The following is a 26,968-nucleotide window of genomic DNA, read 5'->3' on the forward strand; positions in this document are numbered from 1 at the left end:
CGTCTCAGAGGCGATTGTCGAAATGGGGTCCCTTCGATTAGGAGTTGAATTATATAATTTGTTAATTCAAACTCATATTATTAATACTAGGGATCATAATTTGGCTTACTTTATTCAGTGAATTTAAAGAAAGCATCAAACTAATTGAGATTGGTTTCTTTTCAAATTAAAAATTAAAAATTAAAAATAGTTTTTTTGTCGAAGGTTATTCCTTGGTTCATATCATTTCTTCAAGATGATTCGTTCTCGAATCAATTTGTGAAACTTAGTTGTAAGAATAAGAAAACACAAAGAACCTCACGACACTCTCTCACGTGTTTACACTCAAAGAAATTTAGACCACTCTATTTTTACTCATTTTCACAAATTAAGCTCTCATTCTCACCTCTCAAAATTTTTCAATACAGTTGTGGGACAAAGGGCTCGTGGTACCAGTTGCCCTTCCTCCTCTACTTTGAGAACTGTGTGAACAGAGTGCGCAGAATTGGTTTTTTAATAGAAACTCTAACCTCAGGATCCTCATCAGCGTTCTTATTAGAAATATATGGAATCTCGACAAGCTCATCGACCTTATGTAGAGATTTAGCTTTGGAATTCGGGCGTCGCACTAGCCTCTTCGCCAACCAAGTCATTGTCGACCTCCTCGCCAAAATCGACTCTTTCGCCCACTGTGGCGACTCTTCCGGCTTTAACACCATCTTCGTCCCTTGCTTTGGGGAGTGTGGTGTCACGGTCATGCTCGTCCAAGGCATGTTGCCCATGGTCGTATACCCATGACAAGCCAAACCCTTTATGTCTTTCCATGTTCTAGTGTTTTCCTTTTGTATTTTTAGGGAGTATGACCTTTTGTAAAAATCATGTCTAGGCCTGCCGCCAGACATGAAATGCCTCAAAATATACTATAGGGGACATGACTAGTTGTCAACTTCTCCCTACCCAAGGATATATACTGTGAGCCGCCGTTGTTACTTTCTTGCTTGCTTATATAACGTCTCTTTCAAAAATCTCTCTCTGCCCTCGTTTTCTTCTTTCTCTTAAATCGAGGCCAGATGCTCGAGCATACAACACTTGGTCGTAAGTGACGTAAGAACGAATTGCTTAGCTCACTTGTCGTTGGAAAGTGAGTGTCGCACAATCGCAAGTCCGCTGCCATCAAGAGTGCGATTGTGATAAGTGGTATCAGAGCTTTGTTAGCCCCGTGACATAACAAAGACCGAAACAATGTCGACGACAAAGTCAACACCCAAATCACAAGCTGACCGGCTTACTTTAATAGAGGAGGAAATGTTGTTCCTCAAAGAAGTCCCTGACACCATCAGCTTCTTGGAAGAACGGGTGACAGAATTGAATGGAAAAATTGTACAAATCGACGCAATGGGCAACTGCCTGGATGGGTTGCCAATCACAGAACTAATGTTTTGAGTGGCCTCGCTCAAAGAAAGAGTTGCTCCTACAAGCAGCTCGAGACCTTCTGGTAGCTCCGATAGCTCTGTTGCGCACAAGGAGGGACGTGGCGAAGAGTTCGATGTGCTACAAAATATAATGATGAGTTTGTTCAATAGATTAGCTGACGAATTCAGAACAACGATTGATGTCATCCAAGAAAAGATGGCGGACATGAACACCCGAATTGGGGTGACAATGAAAGTCGTGGAGAACGTCACGGCTGAGCAAACTAATACAGGATCCAACAAACTAAAGTTCCCAGACCCCAGACCCTTCAAAGGGAACCGGGACGCCAAAGAGTTGGAGAACTTCATCTTCGATGTCGAACAGTACTTCAAAGCAACAACGGCCTGTACCTACGACATAAAAGTGACAATAGCCTCAATGCATCTCATAGACGATGCAAAACTTTGGTGGCGTACAAAGGTGCAAGACATCGAGAATGGATTGTGCACCATCGACTCGTGGGAAGACCTCAAGAGAGAGTTGAGGGACCGATTCTTTCCCGAAAATGTAGAACATATGGCAATGGAAAAACTAATAACCCTGAAACAAACTAGAAGCATATGGGACTACGTCAGACAATTCTCGACCCTGATGCTAGATATAAGGGGCACATTAGAGAAAGACAAGGTATTTTTCTTCATAAATGGGTTACAACCGTGGGCCAAAACAAAAATACATGAGAAAAAGGTTCAAGATCTAGCTACTGCAATTGCCAACGCCGAAAGACTCCTAGACATTAGGAACGAAGCGAGTTTCCAAAGAAAAACGACATAGGCCCCAAACACTGGGGCAAAACATATAGACCGTTAGGTCATTGAAATGAAGGCCCCAATAGACTAAATGGAAGTAACGACAAACCAAGTGAGTGGACAGATAAACCTCCTTAGAATAACCAAGCGGGGACGTCTCGAGGACCTTACCCTCAAAAGAACTATCCAACGACACCTTTACAATGCCTGTTGTGTAAAGGCCCCCACAGACTGTCCTACTGTTCTCATCGGGCCTCTCTCAGTGCACTCCAAGTGTCCATTCAAGAGAGCAATGACACTGGAGTCGAGACTATGCCAGACAAAAGGGAAGATCAGGACAACCCTCGAATGGGTGCGCTTAAATTCTTGTTAGCCCTCCAACGGAAGGTCGACCCAAAAGAGATAATAAAGGAAAGACTCATGTTTGTAGATGCAATAGTAAACTCCCGACCGAGCAAGAGCACCTTGATAGACTCAGGTACGACCCACAACTTCATTGCCGACCAAGAAGCACGGGGATTGGGACTCACCATAGAAAATGACCTCGGAAAAACGAAAGCTGTCAACTCCGAGGCCTTGCCTATTGTGAGAGTTTCTAAAATAATCCCCTTCAAATTAGGGACTTGGATAGGAGAAATGGACCTTGTCGTGGTTCGCATGGATGACTTCGACGTGGTACTTGAGATGGACTTCCTCCTAGAACACAAAGTTATTCCAATGTCATTGGCGAAATGCTTGGTGATCACCGATTACAACCCTACAGTGATACCTGCAAGCATCAAGCAACCAGGTAATCTTAGAATGATCTCGGTCATACAATTGAAAAGAGGACTCGCACGAGAGAAACCTACATATATGACTATACCCCTGATGGAAGAAATGACCACTGAGGAAACTGTTCCAAGCGAAATCAAGAATGTACTAGACAGTTATGTTGACATAATGCCAGGGAGCTTACCACGAACATTACCACCCCGTCGAGGCTTTGATCACGAAATTGAACTCCTCCCCGCGATTAAACCCCCAGCAAAGAATGCATACCAGATGGCTCCCCCTAAGCTAGCCAAATTAAGGAAATAACTAGATAAGTTGTTGACGGCAGGATTGATCCGCCCGGCGACACCTTACAGAGCCCCCATACTATTGCAGAAAAAGAAGGATGCGACGTTGCGTCTGTGCATAGATTATAGAGCCTTAAACAAGGTGACGGTACACAACAAATACCCACTGCCGATAATATCCGATTTGTTTGACCAGGTTCACGGGGCCAAATATTTCACAAAGTTGGACTTACGATCAGGGTACTATCAAGTACGTATCGCCGAAGGGGACGAGCCTAAGACGACGTGTGTAACAAGATATGGAGCCTTTGAATTCCTGGTAATGCCCTTTTGTTTGACAAACGCCCCAGCTACGTTCTGCACGTTAATGAACTAGGTTTTCCACGAATACTTGGATCAGTTCGCCGTAGTATACCTCGACGACATAGTTATATACAGCACAACCCTGGAGAAGCACAGAGGTGCACCTGAAGCTAGTGTTTGACAAGCTCCGGTAGAATCAATTGTACGTTAAGAAAGAAAAATGTGTCTTCACACAAACATGTATCAACTTCCTTGGACATGTCATCAGTGGACAGATCGGTATGGATAGCGACAAGATAAAAGCTATCCAATAGTGGAAAATCCCTACTTTAGTATCCGATGTGCGATCCTTCCTAGAATTGACAAACTACTATAGACGGTTCGTCGAAGGGTTTTCACGACGAGCCGCCCCATTAATAGAACTCCTGAAGAAAGACCACTCTTGGTCGTGGTCAAATGAATGTCAAATGGCCTTTGAAGATCTGAAGGCAACCATGACGAAGGGTCTTGTCCTTAGTTTAGTAGATGTTACTAAACTGTTTGAAATAGAGATGGATGCTTCCGACTTTGCCCTAGGCGGTGTCCTTATTCAAGAAGGTCACTCCATCGCTTATGAAAGTCGAAAGCTCAATGATGCTGAAAGGAGGTACACTGTCTCCGAAAAAGAAATGTTGGTTGTGGTTCATTGCCTACAAGTCTGGAGACAGTACCTCTTGAGATCACAATTCGTAGTGAAGACGGATAACAGCGTCATTTGTCACTTCTTCGATCAACCAAAATTGACGACAAAACAAGACCGGTGGCAAGAGTCATTGGTTGAATTCGACTTCAAATTCGAACACAAGCCAGGAAAGAGTAACCAAGCAGCCGACGCGCTGAGTCGGAAGGGCGAACATGCGGCCCTGTGCATGTTAGCCCATTTTCACTCAAGTAAGATCGATGGATCGACATCATCAAAGAACATTTACATAAAGACCCATCGACCAAAGCCGTCGTTGAACTAGTCAAGGTTGGGAAGACACGACATTTTTGGGTCGAGGGAGACCTTCTAATGACAAAGGGAAACAGATTATACGTTCCAAGAATAGAAGAACTGAGGAAGAAGCTCATTCAGGAATGTCGTGATACCTTATGGGTCGGACACCTTGGGTGGCAACGAACATATATCTTAATAAAAAATGGTACTTCTGGCCAAATATGCGAGACTACATCGTGCAGTACACCAAGACATGCCTCATCTGCCAATAGGACAAAGTCGAGAAAGCCAAAGTCTTGAGACTCTTGTAACCTCTACCCGTACTAACGAAGCCTTGGGAAAGTGTGTCTTCGGACTTCATAACACACCTCCCAAAAGTCAGGGAATATGATGCCATCTTGGTTGTCGTAGATCGATTCGAAATATGCGACGTTCATTCCCACCCCCAAATTATGTTTAGCTGAACTAACAGTTAAATTATTCTTCAAACACATTGTAAAGTTATAGGGCATTCCATCGAGCATCATCAGCGATAGGGATGGTAGATTCATCGGCACATTCTGGACCGAGTTATTCGCCTTCTTGGGGACGACTTTAAACATCTCCTCGAGCTATCATTCTCAAACCGATGGAAACGGTTCAACTGCTTGCTCGAAGAATACTTACGTCACTTCGTCGAAGCTTGCCAGAAGAACTAGATACAACTGCTCGATGTCGCTCAATTTTGTTTCAATTGTTAGACTAGTTCGTCTACAAGAAAGAGCCCCATCAAAATTATAAGTGGACGACAGCCGGCCTTGCCCTATATTATTGATCATCCTTATGCAGGAAAAAATCCTCAATCTCAAAATTTCACCAGAGAATGGAAGCAGACAACAAATATAGCCCGGGCTTATTCGGAGAAAGCTTCCAAGCATATGAAGAAGTGGGCGGACAAGAAGCGTCGCCCCCTCCAATTTCGAGTAGGAGACCAAGTCCTCATCAAGTTGAGACTAGAACAGATCAGATTCTGCAGCCGAAAGGACTAGAGACTAGTTCGAAAATATGAAGGCCCGGTTGAAGTCCTTAAAAAGATCGGGGCTACTTTCTACAGAGTTGCACTACCCACATGGATGAAAATCTACCCAGTAATTCATGTGAACAACTTGAAACCCTATCACCCTGACTCAGATGACGACTAGTGAAATGTAATCACGAGACCGAGCATCGATCTGAAACAAAGAGATACCAAAGAAATAGAGGAGATCCTAGCCGACAGAGTTAAGAAGATAGGAAGACCCGTACGGAAGATTCACAAATTCCTTGTCAAATGGAAGAATCTCCCTACGGAGGAAACCAGCTGGGAACGCACCGAAGATCTGGACTCCGCCGCCACCCACATTGCCAGGTTTGAAAGTAGTCGGTTGACAGAGACATCAACCAATTAGGTGGGGGAGGATGTCACGGTCATGCTCGTCCAAGGCGTGTTGCCCATGGCCGCATGTCCATGACAAGCCAAACCCTTTATGTCTTTCCATGTTCTAGTGTTTTCTTTTTGTATTTCGAGGGAGTATGACGTTTAAGAAAAATCATATCTAGGTCTGCTAGACATGAAATGCCTAATGTACTATAGGGGATATGACTAGTTGTCAACTTCTCCCAACCCAAGGTTATATACTGCGAGCCATTGTTGTTACTCTCTTGTTTGCTTATCTAACGTCTCTTTCAAAAATCTCTTTCGAAAATCTTTCTTTGCCCTCGTTTTCTAAAACCTTCTCATAAACTGAGGCCAGAGGCTCGAACATATGTCACTTGGCCGTAGGCGACGTAAGAACGAATTGGCTTTGCTCACTTGTCGTTGGAAAGTGAGTGTCGCACAATCATAAGTCCGTTGTCATCAAGAGTGCAATTCTGACACGTGGCTCCCTCTCCGTCCATTGGAACTTCACCACTTGTTATGGCGTTGGCTACTTCTCCACCGGCTTCGCCTACTACTCTGTCACCGACCTCCACTCCTGACAATGATGGTGTTGTGAACAGAATCACTGTCTCTGGATCTATCATTGTGGCTCTTCACCCACTCTTAATGATCTCTTTATTAGTCAGTTAAAATATGCTCAAGATATTCTTACTCGTGCTCATTTGCTCGATAGTAAACATGTTCACAAGACGCATACCCCACTCCATCTCCACCTCCTCTCTTTCTTTCTTCATCTAAAATACACCTCAGAGTCTGCATTCTCAGTTTCTGTCATTTTCTTCCTCTCTTGCTCTGATTGCAACCACGTCCACCCTTCCTCCTTCACTTAATAGAGTCATTGCCTTAATTCTAAAGTCTCTGCCTTGTGTCTCTATAGCCCACACCCCATGAAATTCTATTCTGCCTTGTGTCTCTATAGCCCACACCCCATGAAATTCTATTGGAGATTTTCCATACTCTCTCTGCTTTTTTGTTCTATTCACAGCTTGACCAAGGCCCTTCCAATGACTCTCTCTCTCTCTATTCTCCTTCTTCCTCAAGGTTTTCCCTTCTACTTTGTGTGGTAGACATATTCTCGTTGGAGCCAAAGCAGCATCGCCCTTGCTCAATGATCCTTCTACAGTTTTTGATGGTCAAGAAAGTACTACGTCGCACAGACATCTCCTCTGAACTAGGTTGGTGATATCTTCACAAAAAGACCTCTCTTTGAATTTTTGAAATTCAAGTTTTAGGTTCGTTCAAATTCAACACTCAGCTTGTGGGGGTGTTACGGGTATTTAATCCTGAATTATGGTTCACCATATATATCATATTGAAGTATTTCATTATGGTTTAACATATGTATCATATTTGTCCTCTTATTATTGGAAAATATATTTTATACACTTATTGTTCTTTCCATGTAAATGATTATAAATGGAGAACCTTCAGTGTGGTGGTTTTAGCAAATATTCTCATGAACTACTTCATTCGGGTTGGTTGAGTTGGTGAGGCAAAATTAAGCTCACAAATCCAGTCCAACTCAACCCTTTATTTTCGAGTTTGGTATCAAGTTGTTTTTTTTTAATTATTTAAAAAAAAATACTATTTATTCACCATACATTTACATTAATAACTAAAATCTCATAAAATTCAAATATCAAACATTTACCGGTCACAACATCACTAACATTAGTTACAATCGATTAGGGATTATGTTGGCTTCTAACCTTATTTTGGAATTGGTCGGGTAAAATGTCGACATGCAAATTGAACAAATTTTTTTATTTTTTAAAAAATTTAACCGAACCCAAACCAAACAAAAATCAAATGTGGAGTCATCGTGAACATTTCTACGAAAATGTGAAAACATAAATAATTTTGCAAAAATTAAATAGTTATGAAAAATGCCTAATTTTAATTTTCTATACTCGACTTCAACGTTATAATTTGAAAATGATAACTAAAAAAAATCATAGGTATTGTACTTGTAACTTATTTTCAAAAAGCAAAATTAAAAATAAAATAAAAAATTAATGCATTAGATTATAAATTTTTTGCCATTTTTAAATTTCATTTATTACTAATATAAATATTTCTTGAAATAAAATTATATTAAAAAAATAATTTTGATATAAAAAACATATTTAATTTTATTATAGTTTCTAAACTTACAAATATTTTATTTTAGTCTTTATTTATTCATTTTAAATATGATAATTTGAGAGCTATGTGTATTAGCCAAAATAAAAATTAATTAGAGTATTTTTATAAAGTTTTTAAAATTAAAATAAATATTTTAAAATTCAGATTCAAAATAGTTATTTAATTTTTTTTTAAAACCAAAATTAGAATTAAAATTAAATATAGGGTGAGAAAAAATAACTCCAACGGCCACCACATATACTTAACTAACTAACTGAAAATGGCGGGAACTCCGCCGCCACGTTAAAGCAATCTATACCGTTAAGTTGTGGGGCCCACAAGATATTGTAAATCTACGGCCAATATTCAGTTCATAATATTTTGAATTATCCATTTTCAAAAATAGATTGTATTACCCTTTTATTCTCCCGCTTTAAAGCACCTTAGAGCCACCGTGAAGCCCCTTGTAATTTGTCTTCAATCATGGATCGGAGTTTCTTGTTGTTTCCCGTCGTCATCGCCGCCGCCGTCCTCTGCTCATCGGAATCTTTGGCCTCGACGTATTCCGTCAGTCCGCTGATTCGTCAAGTTATTGACGACGGTGAATCAAATAATCTCCCGCTCCAAGCGGAGCACCACTTTTTGCTCTTCAAGCGAAAATTCGGAAAATCGTATGCTACCGAGGAAGAGCACAATCGCAGGTTCAGGATCTTCAGGGCTAATATGCGACGAGCGCTCCGCCATCAGTCTTTTGATCCATCCGCTATTCATGGCGTCACTCAGTTCTCTGATTTGACCGTTTCTGAGTTTCAGAAAACCTTTCTAGGGCTACGAGGTCATCGTCTTAAACTTCCTCTACATGCCAATCAGGCTCCAATTCTCCCTACGGAGAATCTTCCGGGTGATTTTGATTGGAGAGAACGTGGTGCTGTAACTCCTGTGAAAAATCAGGTTTCGTGCTATTTTTTCACCTCATTTCCCTTGTTTAATTGCAATCTTTCGAGTTCTAGATGTGATTTGATTCTTGTTTGTTCTTTTTCCTTAAGTTTTTTTGGTAAACAGATTGTTATCTGTGGAAGATTGAAGGACGATTGTTAATCTGAAATGCTTTTTGCGTGTGTTTTGATCCTTAATTCTTACGCCATATATTAATTTCATTACAATTAGCTGCTATCCTTCCATTTTGGTTTGTTGAAGTTTAGCTATGAACATGTATATTGGATCAGGGAACTTGCGGATCCTGCTGGAGTTTCAGTACAACCGGTGCCCTTGAAGGTGCTAATTTCCTTGCCACAGGAGAACTTGTTAGCTTGAGCGAACAGCAGCTTGTAGATTGTGATCACGAGGTTTGTTTCCTTCTCTGTTTCAAATAGCTGTGTAATTGCTCTGTTCTCATCATTCCCACTTATAAATAGATCATGATAGCTAAGTAATAACTTCATTTCAATTGAAGTTGTGATTACTTTCTTGTGGATGTCATGATGCCTAATCAACCCTTGATATTTCCTTCTATTTTTCTCGTTGTTACATTCATTGTTGTCTTGGGTTAGGTCCATTTTTTAGGGGGAAAAAAAAGCATTTAATAGAAAATCAATTTCAAACCTTCACACTTTTTTTCAAATTCGATCCCTCCACAAGCAAGTTCAATTATGTTAAGCTTGAATCATTCTAAATATGTAACCTAAACTATAATAATTGCATAGAATTGCAAAAAAAAAAAACTTAGGTCAGGTAAACAAAATACATACTTTTTTTACTACTACGGCCAACTTTTATATTTTATGGCCACTAGGTATATTTTATGATCATTAGCAATTATGTGCTTGAATTGTTGTATTGTCAGATGAATTCTCCATAATAATTGGAACAACATTTTGGAACAACCTTTTCTTTACGGATGATTATATGTCATAAGAGTTGAACTTTCATATTTTATGGCCACTAGGTATATTTTATGACCATAATTAATTAGCAACTATGTGCTTGAATTGTTGTGGGATGAATTGGAACATCTCCATGATAATTAGAACAACATGATTGATGTCTTGATGCAAACTTTTTAACTTGGAAATGTTATGGATATATCTTGTGTATTCTGCAGTGTGATTCAGAGGAAGCTGGTTCCTGTGATTCTGGTTGCAATGGTGGCCTGATGAATAGTGCACTTGAATACACACTAAAAGTTGGAGGTCTGATGAGGGAGCAAGATTATCCCTACACTGGAACCGATCGTGAAACCTGTAAATTTGACAGGTCCAAGATTGCTGCATCAGTTGCCAATTTCAGCGTTGTTTCACTTGATGAGGATCAAATTGCTGCAAATCTGGTGAAAAATGGCCCGCTTGCAAGTAAATACCCTTTTCACATTCAAACGAAAATTGAGTTTCTTTGCTTTGTTATTTACTTTTAGGAGCAAAAAACGTTTCAAAATCTCAACGAACAAGGCCTCTTTATCTCTTGAACTTCTAATATCAAACGGGTCACTAGCAGCTGATAAAAATTTTGTTTTTTTTACCCCAATGCAGTTGCTATCAATGCGGTGTTCATGCAGACATACATAGGAGGAGTATCATGTCCATTCATATGTTCAAAGCGGTTGGATCATGGAGTTTTGCTGGTGGGTTATGGCTCAGCTGGGTATGCTCCCATCAGAATGAGAGACAGGGACTATTGGATCATCAAGAACTCTTGGGGTCCAAATTGGGGAGAAAATGGGTACTACAGAATTTGCAAAGGTAGGAATATCTGTGGAGTTGATTCCTTGGTGTCAACTGTTGCAGCAGTTCATACTCCCATTGCAGCACAAGCAGAGTAGATGGGAGGATCCAAGTTCATGAAACTGTGAATTCTCAAAGCTACGTTCAAGGCTGATGCACTTATTATCAGCTACAGCCTATGCATATATGTTTGTTATTACACCAATAAACCCAACAAAAAAAATAAGACACAAAGTTAAAGTATATATTGTTTTTATTCATTATTTTTGTTCTCCTGTGGCGAGCATGTGCCAAGAAGCCAAAATTCAATAATGTTCATTCACAGAAGCTCTCTTAGTTCGATAATGTTCGTTCATACAAAAGCTCTCTAGTACAATAACGTTCGTTCATACAAAAACTTTCTAATTCAATAACACAATCATTTACGCAAAAGATCTCTAATTTGATAACGTTGATTCACAAGAAAGATCTCTAATTTGATAACGTTGATTCACAGGAAAGATCTCTAATTCGATAACGTTCATTTACAAGAAAGCTCTCTAGTTGGATAACGTACATTCGCACATAGTTCAATAACGTTTGTTCACAAAAGCTCTCTAGTTCGATAACACCTTCATTCACACAAAAACTCTCTAGTTCGATAACACCTTCATTCACACAAAATCTCCCTAATTCAATAACATTCATTCACACAAAAGCTCTCTAGTTCAATAACGTTCACATGAAAGCTCTCTAATTCGGTAACCTTCATTCACACAAAAGCTCTCTAATTCGATAACCTTCATTCAACACAAAAGCTCTAATTCACAAACATTATAATCACCAAACTCTAAACTTATTGACACTCACAAAAAAAATAATTCACCTTTCAATCCTCGACATTACTCAATACCTAACTCAAACAAACTATATGCATTCAATACACATACACATCATAGAATTAATACACAAATTAAGTCACATTGCCCATATATGTAAAGAACTAACAACAAATCAATCATCTTTTGTTTGAAGTTCTAAGTTAGAATAAACTTTTCAATAGTCCAAAGACATTATTTTATTGATGAATGAAATTAAAAAGTGAACTTTTCAAGAAAAAGCTTGTTAATTCATTATTAAAAAAGAGAAGACTAAAAGATCTAAACAGATGTTGATGCTTGTACACCACATAAAGAGCATTAAAAGCATCAAAGATGGAGTGCTGATCATTGAAAATCTGTCCATTCCTTTCATACCAAAGAATCCAAAAGAGCAATCAGTTGAAAAGATCTTCAAAACTAGCACTGAACCAGCACAACTCTTCTAAAGAAATATTCGCAGACATAAATATATATAAACATAGAGAAATGATTCAGTATCTTTGATTATTACATTAGGTCATCACTGTTACCACTTACAAAGGCAGAGGCCAATCTAAGAAGCCAATTATTTTCCTCTTGCAGCACAAGGAAATGAAAAAAAGCAAGTGCTAAAGGCCAAAACCATATGCACTCCTTAACAAAGGACGATGACAATTACCATGCCATCTTTAAATTGAAAAAATGAATACAAACCACTTCTGTGCACAAACCAAAACAGAGCTCTCAAGGCTTCATATCCAATCGAAGATTATTCATCATCTTCGTCAAGCAATGCAAATGAGAAAGGATTGAATTTGTAACCGTCTCCCTCGTAGAACTTATTTTGAAACTCGACCCAATGAAGACGCAGTGCATGAAGGAAGGCACTTAGAGTCTCCATCAATAGCAACACACCCACGGTAGCAAAAATAAAAACGATAATGCCTACTATTAAGATTATAACGTTGTTGAACCTGAGGAAATGAAATCTTTTGTTACTGTTTTGTTTTGTTCAACCATTGTAATTAACCATCCACTACCACCAACTTAGAGGGATTATAGAGAATGGTCTAAAAGCACAGCAGGTATATAATGCAGGCTACCGATTTAGATGTGACAATAGGTCAATTCTCTTAATTCCCTAGTCTATAATGCAAAACAACTTAAAGGAAAAGACGTTAACATGAAGAATAATTACGTACCCTGCAGATAGAACGAGAACCTTGTCATAGAACACACTTGACAACTCCGAGTGTGCAAGACTGGATAACAAAAAAATTAAAATTAAAATTAGCAAACCTTAAAGCGAACAGGCCGTTGAAGGCAATAAATTATTACAAGTACTTTGCACTGTTCGTATTTAACAAAGGAAGACTTTCTTTCTTTTTTAAGGGAACATAGAATTCTCTTTAACTTCACCGTGTGGCGCTAATTGGGGTTCTAACAGAAGTTAAAAATTTTAAATTCTAACATCATCAAAGTTCCATTTACATGTATAAGGCAATGTGTCAGAGAAAAGAAGAAAAAAATAGTGGTTCATGCAAAAAAAAGAAAAAATAATCGATAATGAATGGCAATGCCAAATACGTAACCAAGAAAATGAAAATGGATACCGCTTGATTTACATACCTTAAAGCCCATAGACGAAGATAGGAGGCTGTATTTGACACTGCTCCAAGCACAAATTCAATGGTATGTATAAGCTGATGCACAAAAACCTCACTGAACTCGAACTCCTCATGACCATGTGAATCATGATGCGAGTCCAACTCAAGGGAATCATCAGCACTTGGAAGTGGCGCATAAGACTGGCCTTGGAACCTCTGAAAGAAACATGATTGTCAGATAAAAGAACCTAGTCAAACATAACAAAGGATCTCCACCGACCTACACACACACACACACACACACAAGTAGGACCAGTAAAGAGAATCCAAAGCAGACCTGTTCGTGCTGTTTCTTCAAAAGAAAAGGCTTTGGAAGCAGCATCCATGGCACGGCAATAAGAGCGAGTAAGAGGAGCACAATCTGGAAACAGGAGGGAAAAAAGAAGCGTATGAGAAAAATAAATCCAACAGTTCATAGGAACATCAATATTAGTAGGACGAGACCTGAACATTTTTCTGCCCAGGAAAAAGCTGATTTTCAGCCAGATCTTCAGTTGGGCCCAAAAACATATATATCATTACGTGGTACAGATCAGCTTTTGAACCAGTGCACCACTTTATGATGATCAGAAGTGAAAGATAACCGAAAAGGCTGTTCAGAAATATCATCTGTGGCAGGAATTGGAACCTAAAATGTGTACGCATGAGTCAATTCAATATTGACAAACAATGCAAAGCAGACGATTTATTCACAATAATCGTTATTTACGATATATATATATTCTTTTCTTTTTTTTTTTTTCTTTTTTTTTTTTTTTTNATAACCGAAAAGGCTGTTCAGAAATATCATCTGTGGCAGGAATTGGAACCTAAAATGTGTACGCATGAGTCAATTCAATATTGACAAACAATGCAAAGCAGACGATTTATTCACAATAATCGTTATTTACGATATATATATATTCTTTTCTTTTTTTTTTTTCTTTTTTTTTTTTTTTACACAATTGTTATTCACTACTTATGAAGAGCAGGATGATAGACCTAAGTAACTAGAATCATATTAAATACAGAAGATTGAAAAACTACAATATAACCCCAAGTATTTGAAGTATGTAGAACATCCCCTCTCTTTTTCACGTTCAAGTGTGTGTCATAATATAGAGATATGGCACAGTCGGTGTGAAATAGTACTTTTGACTAAGATACGCTTCAATATTACTATGTCATCTAAATTGTGGTGTGATAATCAAGTTGCACTTCACATTATGTCTAATCCAGTGCTTCGTGAGAAGACTAAACAGTAAACATATTGAAGTGAATTAATGAGAAAATATAACAAGGTTGGTGTCCGTAAGTATGTGAAGATGGGAGAACAATTGGGAGATATTCTTGGTAAAATCTTAAATGGAGCAAGAATAAATTACCTTTACAATAAGTTGGCCATGGTTGACTTATTTTCTCCAGCTGGAGGGGAGTGTTATAATAATATGTTATTGTGTATAGTCGTCATTTATTGTAATTGTACATTCTTCTAGTTTAGGCTTCTCTTGTCTACCTATATATGTGACTCTCTAATCTAAATTAGGAGTATTTTTCCCAATACTTATTGCACCCTACGGGATGCACCCCCTTCCTAACCCCTTCCCACAAAAAAATTCATCATCACTCTCTCAAGCCTCACTCTAACCAAATAAGGAAGATGGGAATCCCCTCAAAACCAATTGGTTCATGGGAAGCCTGCCTCCAATAGAAAAGAACGTCTTTTTCTAAAAAAAACAATCATTTTTTATTTTTTGTTTTTGAAAATTAAGCATGTATTTCTACTTCCACCTCTATCTACTTTTTACCTATGTTTTTAAAAGGTCAAGTTTTGAAAAAAAAAAAATAATAATAAAAAATATAGTAGTTTCCAAAAAATTGTTTATAATTTTAAATTTGGCTTAGAATTCAAATATCTTTTTAGGAAATATTAAACTAATAGTAGAGAAATGATGAAAAAAAAAAACGAACCCAATTTTCAAAAACTAAAAACTAAATAGTTATCAAACGAGCTTTTAAGTAAATCTATGAAAAAATTGATAAAAATGTAAAAATAGTACAAAAGAACTCACCAGATATTGATGCTGTTCCGGAAAAATGTAGCATTGAAATAGCTTATTATAATTCCAAGATTCATTTGTGCAACTCCAAGGAGAATTGACATTTTCATTTTCAGAGAGTTGAGAAATGGAAGCTCACTTCGAGTGCCATGCCATACAGGATCCAAGCCAAATGGATATGTAGAACCCGCCTTTATCAACCCCACAGTGGTGGAATCGCTACAGTGATGGGGGATTAACGAGTGTCATAGAGCATGAATTAGAGAAAAATGTGGCTAAAGTAGAATAAAGGTTACATTGATATACCTGCAATCAGGACTACGGCATTCATATGCTGAGCGACCAAATAGTCCAAATGGGACTGAGAAGAACTCATTATAGATCAGACCCGTGTATATCGAAAATAGTGACATCATCAAAATGACATAGCGTCCCCCAAAGGCCATTTCAGTGATATCTCCAAGCTTCTGAAATTTCAAAAGAAAAATAAAACAGTTAGATTTCGCTAAACCCCTCTCCAAGTAACAAACTTTGTTCAAGAAAAAGATAAAAATAGAAAATAAAAATAAAAAGCAAAATAAGTAGAAGCATTGTCATCTGGGTCAAAATCCTAACTGCTAGGATGGGCCCATATCTTTTGATGGTTTACCTTGTGCCACAGAAAACAACCCTCCGGAGGCACCTCTGAACGCACAAAAACATTGACCCAACCGAGCAAATATTTCTAATGAAGAAATTGTAGCGCGTTTGGAAACTGTTTTCCAAACAATTTTCCCTTTTCTAGAACAAATATTCTATGAAAACGGGATTGATTCTGAAAAATTATTCTCTCATGTTGTTCTAGATATTCTTAGACGACCTTTTCTTTTTTTTTTAATAAATGATTTTCGTTTTGTGAATAGTAATTTACAATAACATCAAATCAAAAAACAGTTCTGAAGACAAAAATGAAGATCTGTTTTGGAAACAGTTCTCCAAGCAAGATTTTACCGAATCCTAATCCATTTGCCCAAAATCGAGGAAATTTGAACCTTGAGCCAGCCAGCCCAGGTGTTAATCACCGGAAAAAGGAAATATTCCAGACAATAAGTAGCATTAATCTTCAGTAGGCATCTATGCTAATATGTTCCAGGTAAAGGAGTTTGAATGCACCCTTCTGGGAGTCCTCATTGTCCAAACAATGATAGCATCTATCTAGGCATCTATACTAATATGTTCCATAGCCGATTCACATGTGAAAATCCTTAATAGATTGCAAACTGAGTCCATGGTAGGGAAACATCCACCCCTCCTCCCAAGCAAACTCACTAATCTTTTTCTTTCTTTTAACAAAACCGAGCTTTCATTGAGAAAACAAAAGAATGTACAAGGGCATACAAGAAACAAACCCACAAAAAAAAGGAGCTCAAACATTCACAAAAGAAAGGGATCCCAGAGAAGATATCATCTTTTAACTTCCCTATTATGTTCAAAAGCTGCAAAAGACTGTTGGTCTTTATTCTTCGTGTGGTTTAAGCCAAAATGATTGAACTGATTGTTTATTGAGTTTGATGTATCCTGTGCTTTCCCTACAGCTGTCTACTCAACTTTGAAGTGGCATTTTCTTAAACTTGAAAGCTCCTATTTAAGTAGCGAGAGTCAGGAGTATCCTGCGGTCCACTGGAAAACAAAAGAACACTGCCATTTTCTAAGGGATAAAAATTAGAACCAGATAAGACCATTTTAATTCTTTTACAACTTTGAGTACCTTTTTAAGCATACCACGCTCTATTCTTTCGTCATTAACACCAAGTACCAACCAAAGTGTCCTTTGTCAACTCCAGTGGTTTCTTTTATTTACTCTTTTTCATGCCACCCATGAAAAGTTTTATTTCTTATATATATATATATATATATATATATATATATAATATATATATATATATATATATACCTTAACCCAATCTGGAAATAGCAATGTCAAGGAAAAGAATAGGTAATGCCTCCTAAACGAACAAATAACCAGCCAAGTGGGAGATTTCTTTGATATTCAAGTTCCTTCGAAAATTAAGCAACCAAAATCATTCCATAACACAACCAATGGGTGCAGTTGCTCCAGTCTTTGTTTGACGTCATCATGTAGGGGAAAATCTTAGACTTTCTCAATGATCAAAGATAACATGTGGTCTATGAGCAAACGGCAGAGCATAAAGGTGAAAAACATAAGGTGAAAGAAGAGAATTCCATGAACTGATTGCTCCCACTAGGAGACACTTTCGTGTGCTATTCTCAACAAGAACTCAGTCCACCAAAAATTACAAACACCACAGAGGAAGGTGGAAAAACAATCAGTCAACCAAAATTACAATCATCATATAACTTCAACCCAATGGGACTCTGGTATGATTTCGTGACAAGCATCAACAATATCTCTACTAGAATTCCAGGTTTTCTGAACTTTTTAGAGTAAGCTTTATCTCAAATCATAGAGGGCTGGGTTTCTTTTTTGGAAGAAACAGCATATTACAACCGTTCTTGGCGGGGTTTTTATCAAAGAAAATTCTTTTGTAATTACAACTTTTCTACAGTCTATAACAATTGGAAAGTTTTCTTTTAGCTTCTTTTGGGAGGGGGTTCTCTCTACCCCCAGCCCCTATGTAGTATTTCCCCCCTTTTTTTTTCATACAATCTCGTTTCTTATCAAAAAAAAAAAAAAAGGTAGATTACCGTACGCCCCTGGAAGAGGAAGATTCCTTGGCAATCAAGGACGCTTCCAACATTTTGGATATCAGGTAACTAAAATGAACTTTTGAGGATAAGCCTTTTATTACCTAGAAGGGAATTCGAATTAAATTAAACACCTTGCTTTGAACTTCACCTCTTCAACATCTAAAAGTTTTGTTTCAGTTTTTTTATTATTGATGGATGATTGGGTGTGTTTGATTCTTGTTCTTAATAGGCAAATCATTATGTGCGATCGTGGTATATCATTATTTGAGTGTTCATGGTATATCTGTCAATGGGATAATCAAAAGAAATTAAATGCAGGGCTTAGCTATCATCTAAATTTCTTACTTGAAACTACAATTGATGCAACAGCTTCTACCACTAGTCAACCATTAACAAAATTCACGATATGGTCATTCCTTTAAAGGATTCAAGTCAATTGATTCAAAATATGGCCATTCTAAGAAATCAGCCATCCACAATAGTAACGCTGCCATGCCAAGAATATATCTAACAACCTTCATGAGTCGAGCAATAAGTAGAAGTTTCATGATGATTACCAAGCTAGTTAAAATCATCAGAGATTGATCGGGAAGATGCATGCCATAATTTTAAAGGGAAGTTAGCTTCGAAATTTAAGAGTCATTTTGATGGGTATAACATCATCAGATTATTCTGAGAACTTTGGAATTAAATTAGTAGCAAGTTCTCGAAATTTACCTGAGAAGAAAGTTTTTTTTCCCGTAATATAAAATAGAGTGTTGCAAGTAACAGACATATTCCATGCCCCCAATCACCAAACATAACAGCAAACAGAAATGGAAATGTGACAATGGTGTATACACCAGGATTGGCTTCTTGATACTTCGCTACCCTGTATTTACACAGCAGTTACGTTCAGTCATATTTCTGCCAGTGACATGTGACCAAGAATAAGATGCATTTAAACTAAGGAAATCTGCCAAAGAAAGTACTAATGAGAACTTAGTTCTCATGCTCTTCCTACCTAATTAAAAAGTAGGACTTAGGAAAATGAGAACTAGAACATTCCAGAATGGAGCAAGATCTAGCTCAAAATATTAATACCAGGTTACCATTTACCAGAAAGGACAGGGAGAGGGACCTTTTGTAACAAGAAGTGGAAGACAATACAGAATTAATATTTCAAGTATTCTTCAAAACTTAATAATCATGGCTTTCTGAGATAGATAGTATATGCATGCAAAAAGTAAGCTCCAGTCCCCTTCTTCACGGCTTCAAAAGTAATTATCATTTTGTAGAAGAATAAGCAAGTGAAAGTCAAATAACGATTCTCTTAATGGTCGAGTTTAATCTAGCCAGAGGAATGACCAATGTGTATGGTAAGCATAAGATTAATTCGCTATTGACTTTTTCATATATTAGCCATTTTACTGTTGATAGTTTGGAATTCCATATTGTTCCACTTCCATGTAATTTCGGTAAAGAAAAAAAGAAAGTAGCGTCCATTATTTTATATAGAGTATAAGTAAATAGGGCATCAGAGAATATAAGTAAATAAGGCATCAGACTTACCCATAAGCATCGACAATTTCTTGAAAGGCAGTGGAGAATTTGTTTGTCCGAAAATAAGTAGGTGGTGCTTCTGTAGTTAATAAAACCTGGAAAATTGGTCCAACTTGGGAATTGGAGTCAGTTGCTGCTCGCTGGAGTGCATCTTGAATCTGCAACAAGTTCGTTCTCAAAAGTAATATTCAACTCTTGTAACAAAAAAGTTTGATTTGTATTTAAATTGCTCAAAGAACTAAAAAATATGCAAAAGAGTTTACCTGTTTTGTTGCAAAAACAGGACCCCATCCCTCGGCGACCAGACATTTTTTGGTTACATCAAGGCTAAGCATGTTCAAGATATGGTATATGGACTTTTCCTTCCTCGCCTTCAGAGTTCAAAAAGTAATGTTAAGATAATTAGAACAGTACAATAATCAACAAATAAAAAATCTGCATCCACATTAGATCACAGATTTAAAATGTGAAAAAAAAAAAAAAAAAAAATTGTAGTTTGTAACAGACCATGATATTCCAATTTTCAAAATGTTCTCCAATATTCTTCAACAGATTACCCCGGTGCAGCAGCCCTAAATCTATGGTAGTCTTCAGCTCAGCCAGTTTTCCAGAAACCTATATTCGTGGTAGTTATATATTTGAAGTTAGAATGCAAAATATTGAAATAGAAATTCAGGGAAACTGATGATAATGACAAAGGATAACACAGATAAGTCTTAATAGATGAGTTTTATGGTATTCAAATTTCTTTTTTCTTTTAAAAGAAATTAATGTACATATTAAAATGTGGGATTGAAATTTTAATAATTATATTAACTTCCTACCTTTTTTTCTTTATTGTACTCTAAATTTGAGTACCTTAAAAGGCAGTTTCCAAAGCGTTTGAATCACTAGCTCAGACAACATAAGCAAATTATAATATGTTGCTTCTATAATTTGACTGTACAATGTGAAGAATCATACTCTATTTTGGGAGCCTATGATAAATAACATGAGAATAGCTTAATAGGTTAAAGTATTAATGGCTTCCCTTGAGTTTATACATCAAAGATTTGAACCCCCAACCAATATTTGTAATGTTATATTTTTAAAACATGTATAAACATAAATACAATAAAATACATGCCAGCTGCTTCAAGCAAAATAATTTCTTTCCTTTTCGGCTTGGAAATTGGAGAGGGTTTATGATTTTTTTTTTTTAACATAAATAACCATACATTTATGTCTAGCCTACTGGACTATTATAAACCCCAATGAAATCCAACCACAATCCTCTCCCTCTCCTCTAGCTGCCAGTACCCTTTCACTCTTCCTCACCTACTTTCCATGGATTCTGTTGTAGTTCTCCTTCCTTCACTTGTCTCCTTCCCCTTGTCTCCTTCATGGTCAATAAAGGCTAGAACTACAACTCCCGTTCAGTTGTTGGAGAAAAATTTTACCATTGAAGTATAGAGGCACTAAGGTGAAAGAGATAATTCCTCCCTTCTTACACAATGGGGCAGCCTCTCATGTGAAATCTTGGATTAAAGACTCAAACCAACCCACTCCTCTTGTTTTCATTTTTTCGGAAAGGAAACAGAAATTTCATTCATATGTGAAACGTTACCTACAGAAACCTATTCCCAAATAGAAGCTAACAGAAAAAAATCAGATAAAGAACACAACAAGGTACGATCATTTCATTCCAGCTACCTTAATCACATTTAATATGAGATTTTTGCGCTCCCTCTAGATTTGGGATCACGAAGCATCTGGCTAATGTTGAAAAGTGCAAGAAACCAAGAAACTTGGAAGATTTTCAGGAGGGAATTCCAACATCATCTGCTGAAAGAGCAATAAGAGACAAATGCCCCAATTTTTTTTCACTGCCATGTTAAAACATATACCAAGACAGTCACCGGCCCAAATGAGAACATTGGATCCTCTCATCTGTGTTTAAGCCGTCATGACAGTCCACAGGAAAAATCTCTCTCGGACCCTTTGCTGTCCAAAATTTCCAATTACAGTTTTTATGCTAAACCCAGGTTTTTTTCTTTTGTAAGTCAGATGGGAGAATGAGAACTTTACTACTCCTAAAGGCTGAAAACATCACTCTTTTCAATCTTCAATTCTATTGCATTTCATCTCATTTAATAATTCTAGAAGGCGCTTAAACTCCTCTAGCTCTCCCTCAAAAGTACTAGTTGGTTATTCTTTCTGCCCAAAGATCACTAACAGAAACTCCCCTCACCTAAGAAAAAGCAAAAAAAATTGTGGGAAGTAATGCCAAGTGATAGCCTCTCTAGAGAAATCCAACATCCAATGATCATTGCTATCTACGTTCCAGCATAGCAAGCCTAGATTACTTACTACATCCATGTCATAATTTCTGCAGATAACTTTGGGGTCTGATTCAATATTTTCTCTAAATCAAAAGCCTCGTATTTTGCACAGAAAGCAAATAAACGTTCTGAAATTGAGTGCTAAAAATTCACATATATAGTGCTCGAAGGGAAATAAGTTACAAATCCTCAGTTAGCATGGGAAAGCCATAACAACATAGATATGCCAACTTTGCTGAACAGGATTCACATGAAATTGTGAAGAAAGGTACAAAAGAAAATGCCAAAGCCAAGCAAAACTACGCTATAACTTCAGAATTGATCCCAATCACAACAGAATTTCACTCGACATTCTATTAAGTTATTCAAGCTAGCAGGAGAGCGTGAGCTGAAACATAAGAAATATAAAGATCTTCTAAATCAACACCAGACCCAGGCAACAGAAAAACCAAGTCAACCAAGTACTAAGAAAAATCGAGTTGATCAAATACTAAGAAAAACCAAGCTTTGTAGAAAATAGAAATAACGTTAAATCTGTAGGCAGGGGAACATTAGATGAGCAAATTCAATTCAAGCAGGAATAGATTCAGTACCTCAGAAATCATTTGGGCTTGTTTCCCCAAGTCCTCGGTAAAAGGGTAACGATTTGCACCAAATGCCTCACATATTTTTAGAATCTTATTCTTCGCTCTTTCTCCAGAGTAAAAAACAACAAACACGTTTTTCTCAACCTGTAGGAACAACGACAAAAAAAAATAATATAGAAGTTTAAGCATGAGTAGAGAATTTTAATGTTATGCACAAATAACAACATCAATAGGAACTATTTTGAGTAAAAATATCATGAATTGAGAAGGGAGGGGGATTATAGGAACCAACTAATCAAGCTCTGAGCCTCTGGTTAATACTCCTGCTACTAAGAGGTCACAAATGAATTTTCAGAGATTCTCAACTACTGATATCAAAATCAACTTTAAGATGGTCTCAAAGAAGCAGAAAATCAAGTAAATTATTAAAGCTGGGGGCGTTCAGAAGAAATTATAGAATAGCTCTTGGGAAGAAAAACTGGTTATTCCCAAAGAGGAGCATCATTCAATGGCTGCAACAGGTTCAAGCATGGTCGGCAAGATTACATGGGCTGGATAGTTTAAGCAAGAGATTGTCATGCTGAAGAAGACTTCTTATATACCCACAAGTGTCTAGGCCAGTTTGCACTTGCATCAATAAATCTCACAAGCCAAGTCCACTAATCTCACAAGCCAAGTTCAAGCAGACTGAATCCTAAAGATTCTACCTTTTAATGGATTTTTCATTTTATGATCAACTGTCTTCTACCTCAATACTTCAAGGTTATAAATTTTTGTAGCAGACTTGCTGGTCTAGCCTTAGTCTTTGTGTTATCATATCCCATTTTGGCCTCTACATGGCACCATAGAACAACATTTTTTTCCTAGTAAGAAACCAAGCTTTCATTGATAATGATTAAGAGAGAGACAGCAATGTTAGTAAATACAATTCATCAGTAGACTGTTTTAGGGCTCGCATTCCATGAAACAAAGATAAACAGACAGTGACCATAAGATGTATTTTGCTTTGATGAGAAAAAAGGAAAGAAAAAGAAAACTAAAAAAAAAAAATAATCACAAGCTCAATGTAATTGTTTCTTGTCCAATTGAAAAATAGTATGCATAATCGTTATAATAAAAAAAAATAGTAAAAGATTTTACACCGGTGTTATTTCAAAACTTTACCTTCTCTCCAGAAATAGGATCTGGAACAGGATCCTCAACTGCAGCCTGCTTCAGAAACACATTACCCCTGGTTGCACGAAATAGTATCCTCTCAAATGCCATAGACTTTTCCCGAGGAACAAGACCAGAGAGAAATCCCAAATTAACTGGCTTTGACTGATCCGCAGATGATTCCTTCATCATAAGGCAAATGAAGTTAAAGAATGTAAAAATACAAGATCGGTTAAACTTTGAAAAGAGAATTTCCAAATTGTACTTGTTCCAACAACAATGGAACTTCTATTGAATCTCCACCAACTCGCCTAGATTCAAATTCTCTTTGCTGCTCTACGGCACTGCTTTGCGCTGCACTGAAAAACTCACCAGCCTGACAAAAGGAAATTTGTCAACTTTTTTTAACTCATATGTTGAACAGAAAAATGACCAATTTAATGAGGTAGAATACCTACTAAATAAAAATTGATGGAAACAAGAAACATGCAATCGTAATGCTGCTCAATTATAAATTAAAAAAAGTAAAAAACAACTGAATAAATATACCTAGACAAACTAAACAATCTAGTAATTGAAAACAAGTACACTGCACAGCGATGATAAATCCCTATCTAAGGAGTTGACTATGTCCATAAGGGGCTGGCTAATATGACTATTTTCTTGCATCACATGATTTAACGTGAAACAACTGCAAGTTTTCTAGGTCAAAGTTCAGAAGGATTTACCTTATGCAGAACAAGCTTGTACTCCACAAGTTCATTGTAGGAACGCTGTAGCTTCTCACTATTAGCATTTATCTCAACCAGTTCTGCCTCAAGCTCACCAAGTTTGACCTATAATACGATAAAGAAAAATAAACAATCAAGACATGAAACACCAAAAACCAGTTTAGCTATTAATAAAATTGTATGATACCTCAAGGTCATCTATACTGATATCAACTTGTGACACAGAGCTTTTGCTTGACAATCCAGCCTTCAACATCTGTTCCTTGAAAAAATTCAATTTGCGTGCCATCTCTCCACATCTTTTGATCTTGTTAGAACAAGAGTAAGAAAGGTAAGTGCAACAGAGAAAGAGAAATAAAGATCTCAAATTGTAGGAAACAAATCATTTCATTGAATGGATGAAATTAAAAATTGATGAAATTCTATACAAGAGAAGATAAACTGTAGTTATAAAAGGGGGCTCTTTTTACATCACATAAGTTTTTATTTGTTTCATAAGGTAAAAACTAAAAACAAATGCAGCAAATAAAATGGCCTTTTGGAACATGAGTCAAGACATACCTGTGCAGCATAAGTACGCTGGAATGGGCTTTTCTCAACATTGAGCTGGAAGAATTAATACATTGGGTGGTCAGGAGTTACAGAAGAACCAAGAGTTATCGGCATGCTAAATATCAATTTTGGAAATGACTACATGAGAAATACAAGTTTACTATTTCAACAGAGAAGAAAACAGCAGGAATCTGGTACACATGCACAACTCTAGTAATAAATCATAAAATTAAAAAAATATGTTCCATCCAAAATACATGTGACATAATATTACAAAAAATATCTTTCATAAGAAAAATAACAGTATGATATGAATCTATATTTCTTCAATACAAGGATCAGACATGAGACTAGCACCTTACGTTTCATCCAAGGTGGCAATATCATGTCCTTACAGCTAATGGAAATGACTACATCAACAAGAATAAACTCAGCACGTACAGTTAACCACATCAACCCTAGTACTCCAATTAATTTAATCAGTCTCTTTTTAATCATGAGAAAATTGTTCTTGACAAAGTGATGCTAACAAAAGTTAGTTTCCAAAAGGAGCTTAAAATATGCATCCTGATTCTAGTTAAATACATGTGGAACATAATTACAAAGAAGATAGGAGACCAAACATCCTGAAGGACGATTACATCACGGGTATAATTAAGAAAAAGGTTTCATTCAGTTTGATTTTAATATTTGGAATAGTCATGCACAGAAAGAGTGTTCATTCTCAAACCTCCTGCGACTTCTTATGGCTTATATTGGGGAATTTTCAAACCTCCTGCGATTGTATACCATATGATATCGACTTAGACCCTCCATGTTTTCTTTTTTAAATTCCTCCAAATGCTCTACAAGAATTTTGAACCCCAATCTATAAGTGCTTGGAATTTGAAACAATCACACGAAACTTCAATATTTTATCATCATAAAGTTTAAGAGCTATATACTCTAAATAGATAGACCAAGACAGTAGGAATTTTGAACTGCTGAATACTAAGCTATGTTCAACCTTTGAAGGGTTTTTACAGTTCCTAAGCCGCCTCCCATTTTCACCAACTATCAAGCCCTATTTCGACAAGTTCATGAGATAAAAGATTCCGATCAACAACCTGATAGTTACTGTATGATTAATGAAGCAGACGAAGCGTGAAGGTAACTCAACCCGAAAAAAGTAATTAAAATTACCACGAGAAGCAACAAATTCAAGAGAATTTACTTCATCACAACATACCAACATCACAGTTAATCACAATAAACTAAAAAAAGTAGCAATCAAGATCAATCGAAACATCAAGAAAGAACGCGCAGCTCAGGCTCATGATTGAAAACCAACAAAAACAAACGAACACCCAAATTAAACAATCCAAGCAACCAGGCATTTCTCCCAAGCAAACCAAGAATCAAAAAACAGAAATCAAAGAAGTGGAAGATTAGGAAGGTGCACAAACATCTTTGAACTGGAGAAGACCGAGATCACCAAGGTAGGAAATGGTGCGATGCGCAGCCTCGATGGGAATGATGAGCTGCACCAGCTGCATCGGCTCGGAGCGGAATAGATCCATGGATGGACAGCAGCCACCTCGAGTATCGCCCATAGCTGGTTCGAAGACCCTACTCCAATGGTAATCTTCAGGGCCCTGATGAGTGAATCTTGATGGGATTGAGAAGAACAGAGCAGGGACGAATCTGGAAGAAGAAGATGAAGGAAAAGGGGAGAGATGGGTTTGGATGCATCCACGTTAACATGATTCCACCTGTTTTGTTTTTTATTTGGATTTTTCTTTTTCCCTTTTTTGCCCCTAAATTATTGTTATTTCGATATATCCGTGTCCCCATGAATTTCTGCCCCGGATTCACATTTTTATTCTTAACTAAAGGAATAAAAATAATTTTAAATATTGCATTTTATCTCATAAATATTCTCACAACTCGTAAAAATTGTAATAATATTTTTTAACTTTTAAAAAAATAAATTTAAAATACAGTAA

General features: G+C 37.1%; 2 protein-coding genes across 2 annotated transcripts; one reads left to right on the top strand and one right to left on the bottom strand.

The window, feature by feature from the left end:
• Nucleotides 1-8,574: 8,574 nt before the first annotated feature.
• On the top strand, nt 8,575-11,083 carry LOC111469766 (probable cysteine protease RD19B). Its single transcript, XM_023115189.1, has 4 exons — nt 8,575-9,075; nt 9,351-9,470; nt 10,226-10,472; nt 10,650-11,083. The coding sequence occupies exons 1-4, from the start codon at nt 8,608-8,610 to the stop codon at nt 10,937-10,939; spliced, it is 1,125 nt and encodes a 374-aa protein (XP_022970957.1). The 5' UTR covers nt 8,575-8,607; the 3' UTR covers nt 10,940-11,083.
• A 1,061-nt stretch (nt 11,084-12,144) lies between these two features.
• On the bottom strand, nt 12,145-26,721 carry LOC111469500 (V-type proton ATPase subunit a3-like). Its single transcript, XM_023114797.1, has 18 exons — nt 26,429-26,721; nt 24,993-25,037; nt 24,619-24,738; nt 24,429-24,536; nt 23,966-24,076; nt 23,710-23,883; nt 22,552-22,689; nt 20,145-20,252; nt 19,901-20,008; nt 19,647-19,795; nt 18,813-18,966; nt 15,693-15,853; nt 15,399-15,605; nt 13,792-13,975; nt 13,625-13,708; nt 13,310-13,503; nt 12,883-12,942; nt 12,145-12,654 (listed from the first exon to the last, which is right to left on the bottom strand). Exons 1-18 carry the CDS (start codon nt 26,573-26,575, stop codon nt 12,450-12,452), a joined length of 2,457 nt encoding a protein of 818 aa, XP_022970565.1. The 5' UTR covers nt 26,576-26,721; the 3' UTR covers nt 12,145-12,449.
• Between the last annotated feature and the right edge of the window lie 247 nt (nt 26,722-26,968).

Source organism: Cucurbita maxima, unplaced genomic scaffold (genome assembly GCF_002738345.1).
Source record: "Cucurbita maxima cultivar Rimu unplaced genomic scaffold, Cmax_1.0 Cma_Scf00002, whole genome shotgun sequence".
Lineage (NCBI taxonomy): Eukaryota > Viridiplantae > Streptophyta > Magnoliopsida > Cucurbitales > Cucurbitaceae > Cucurbita > Cucurbita maxima.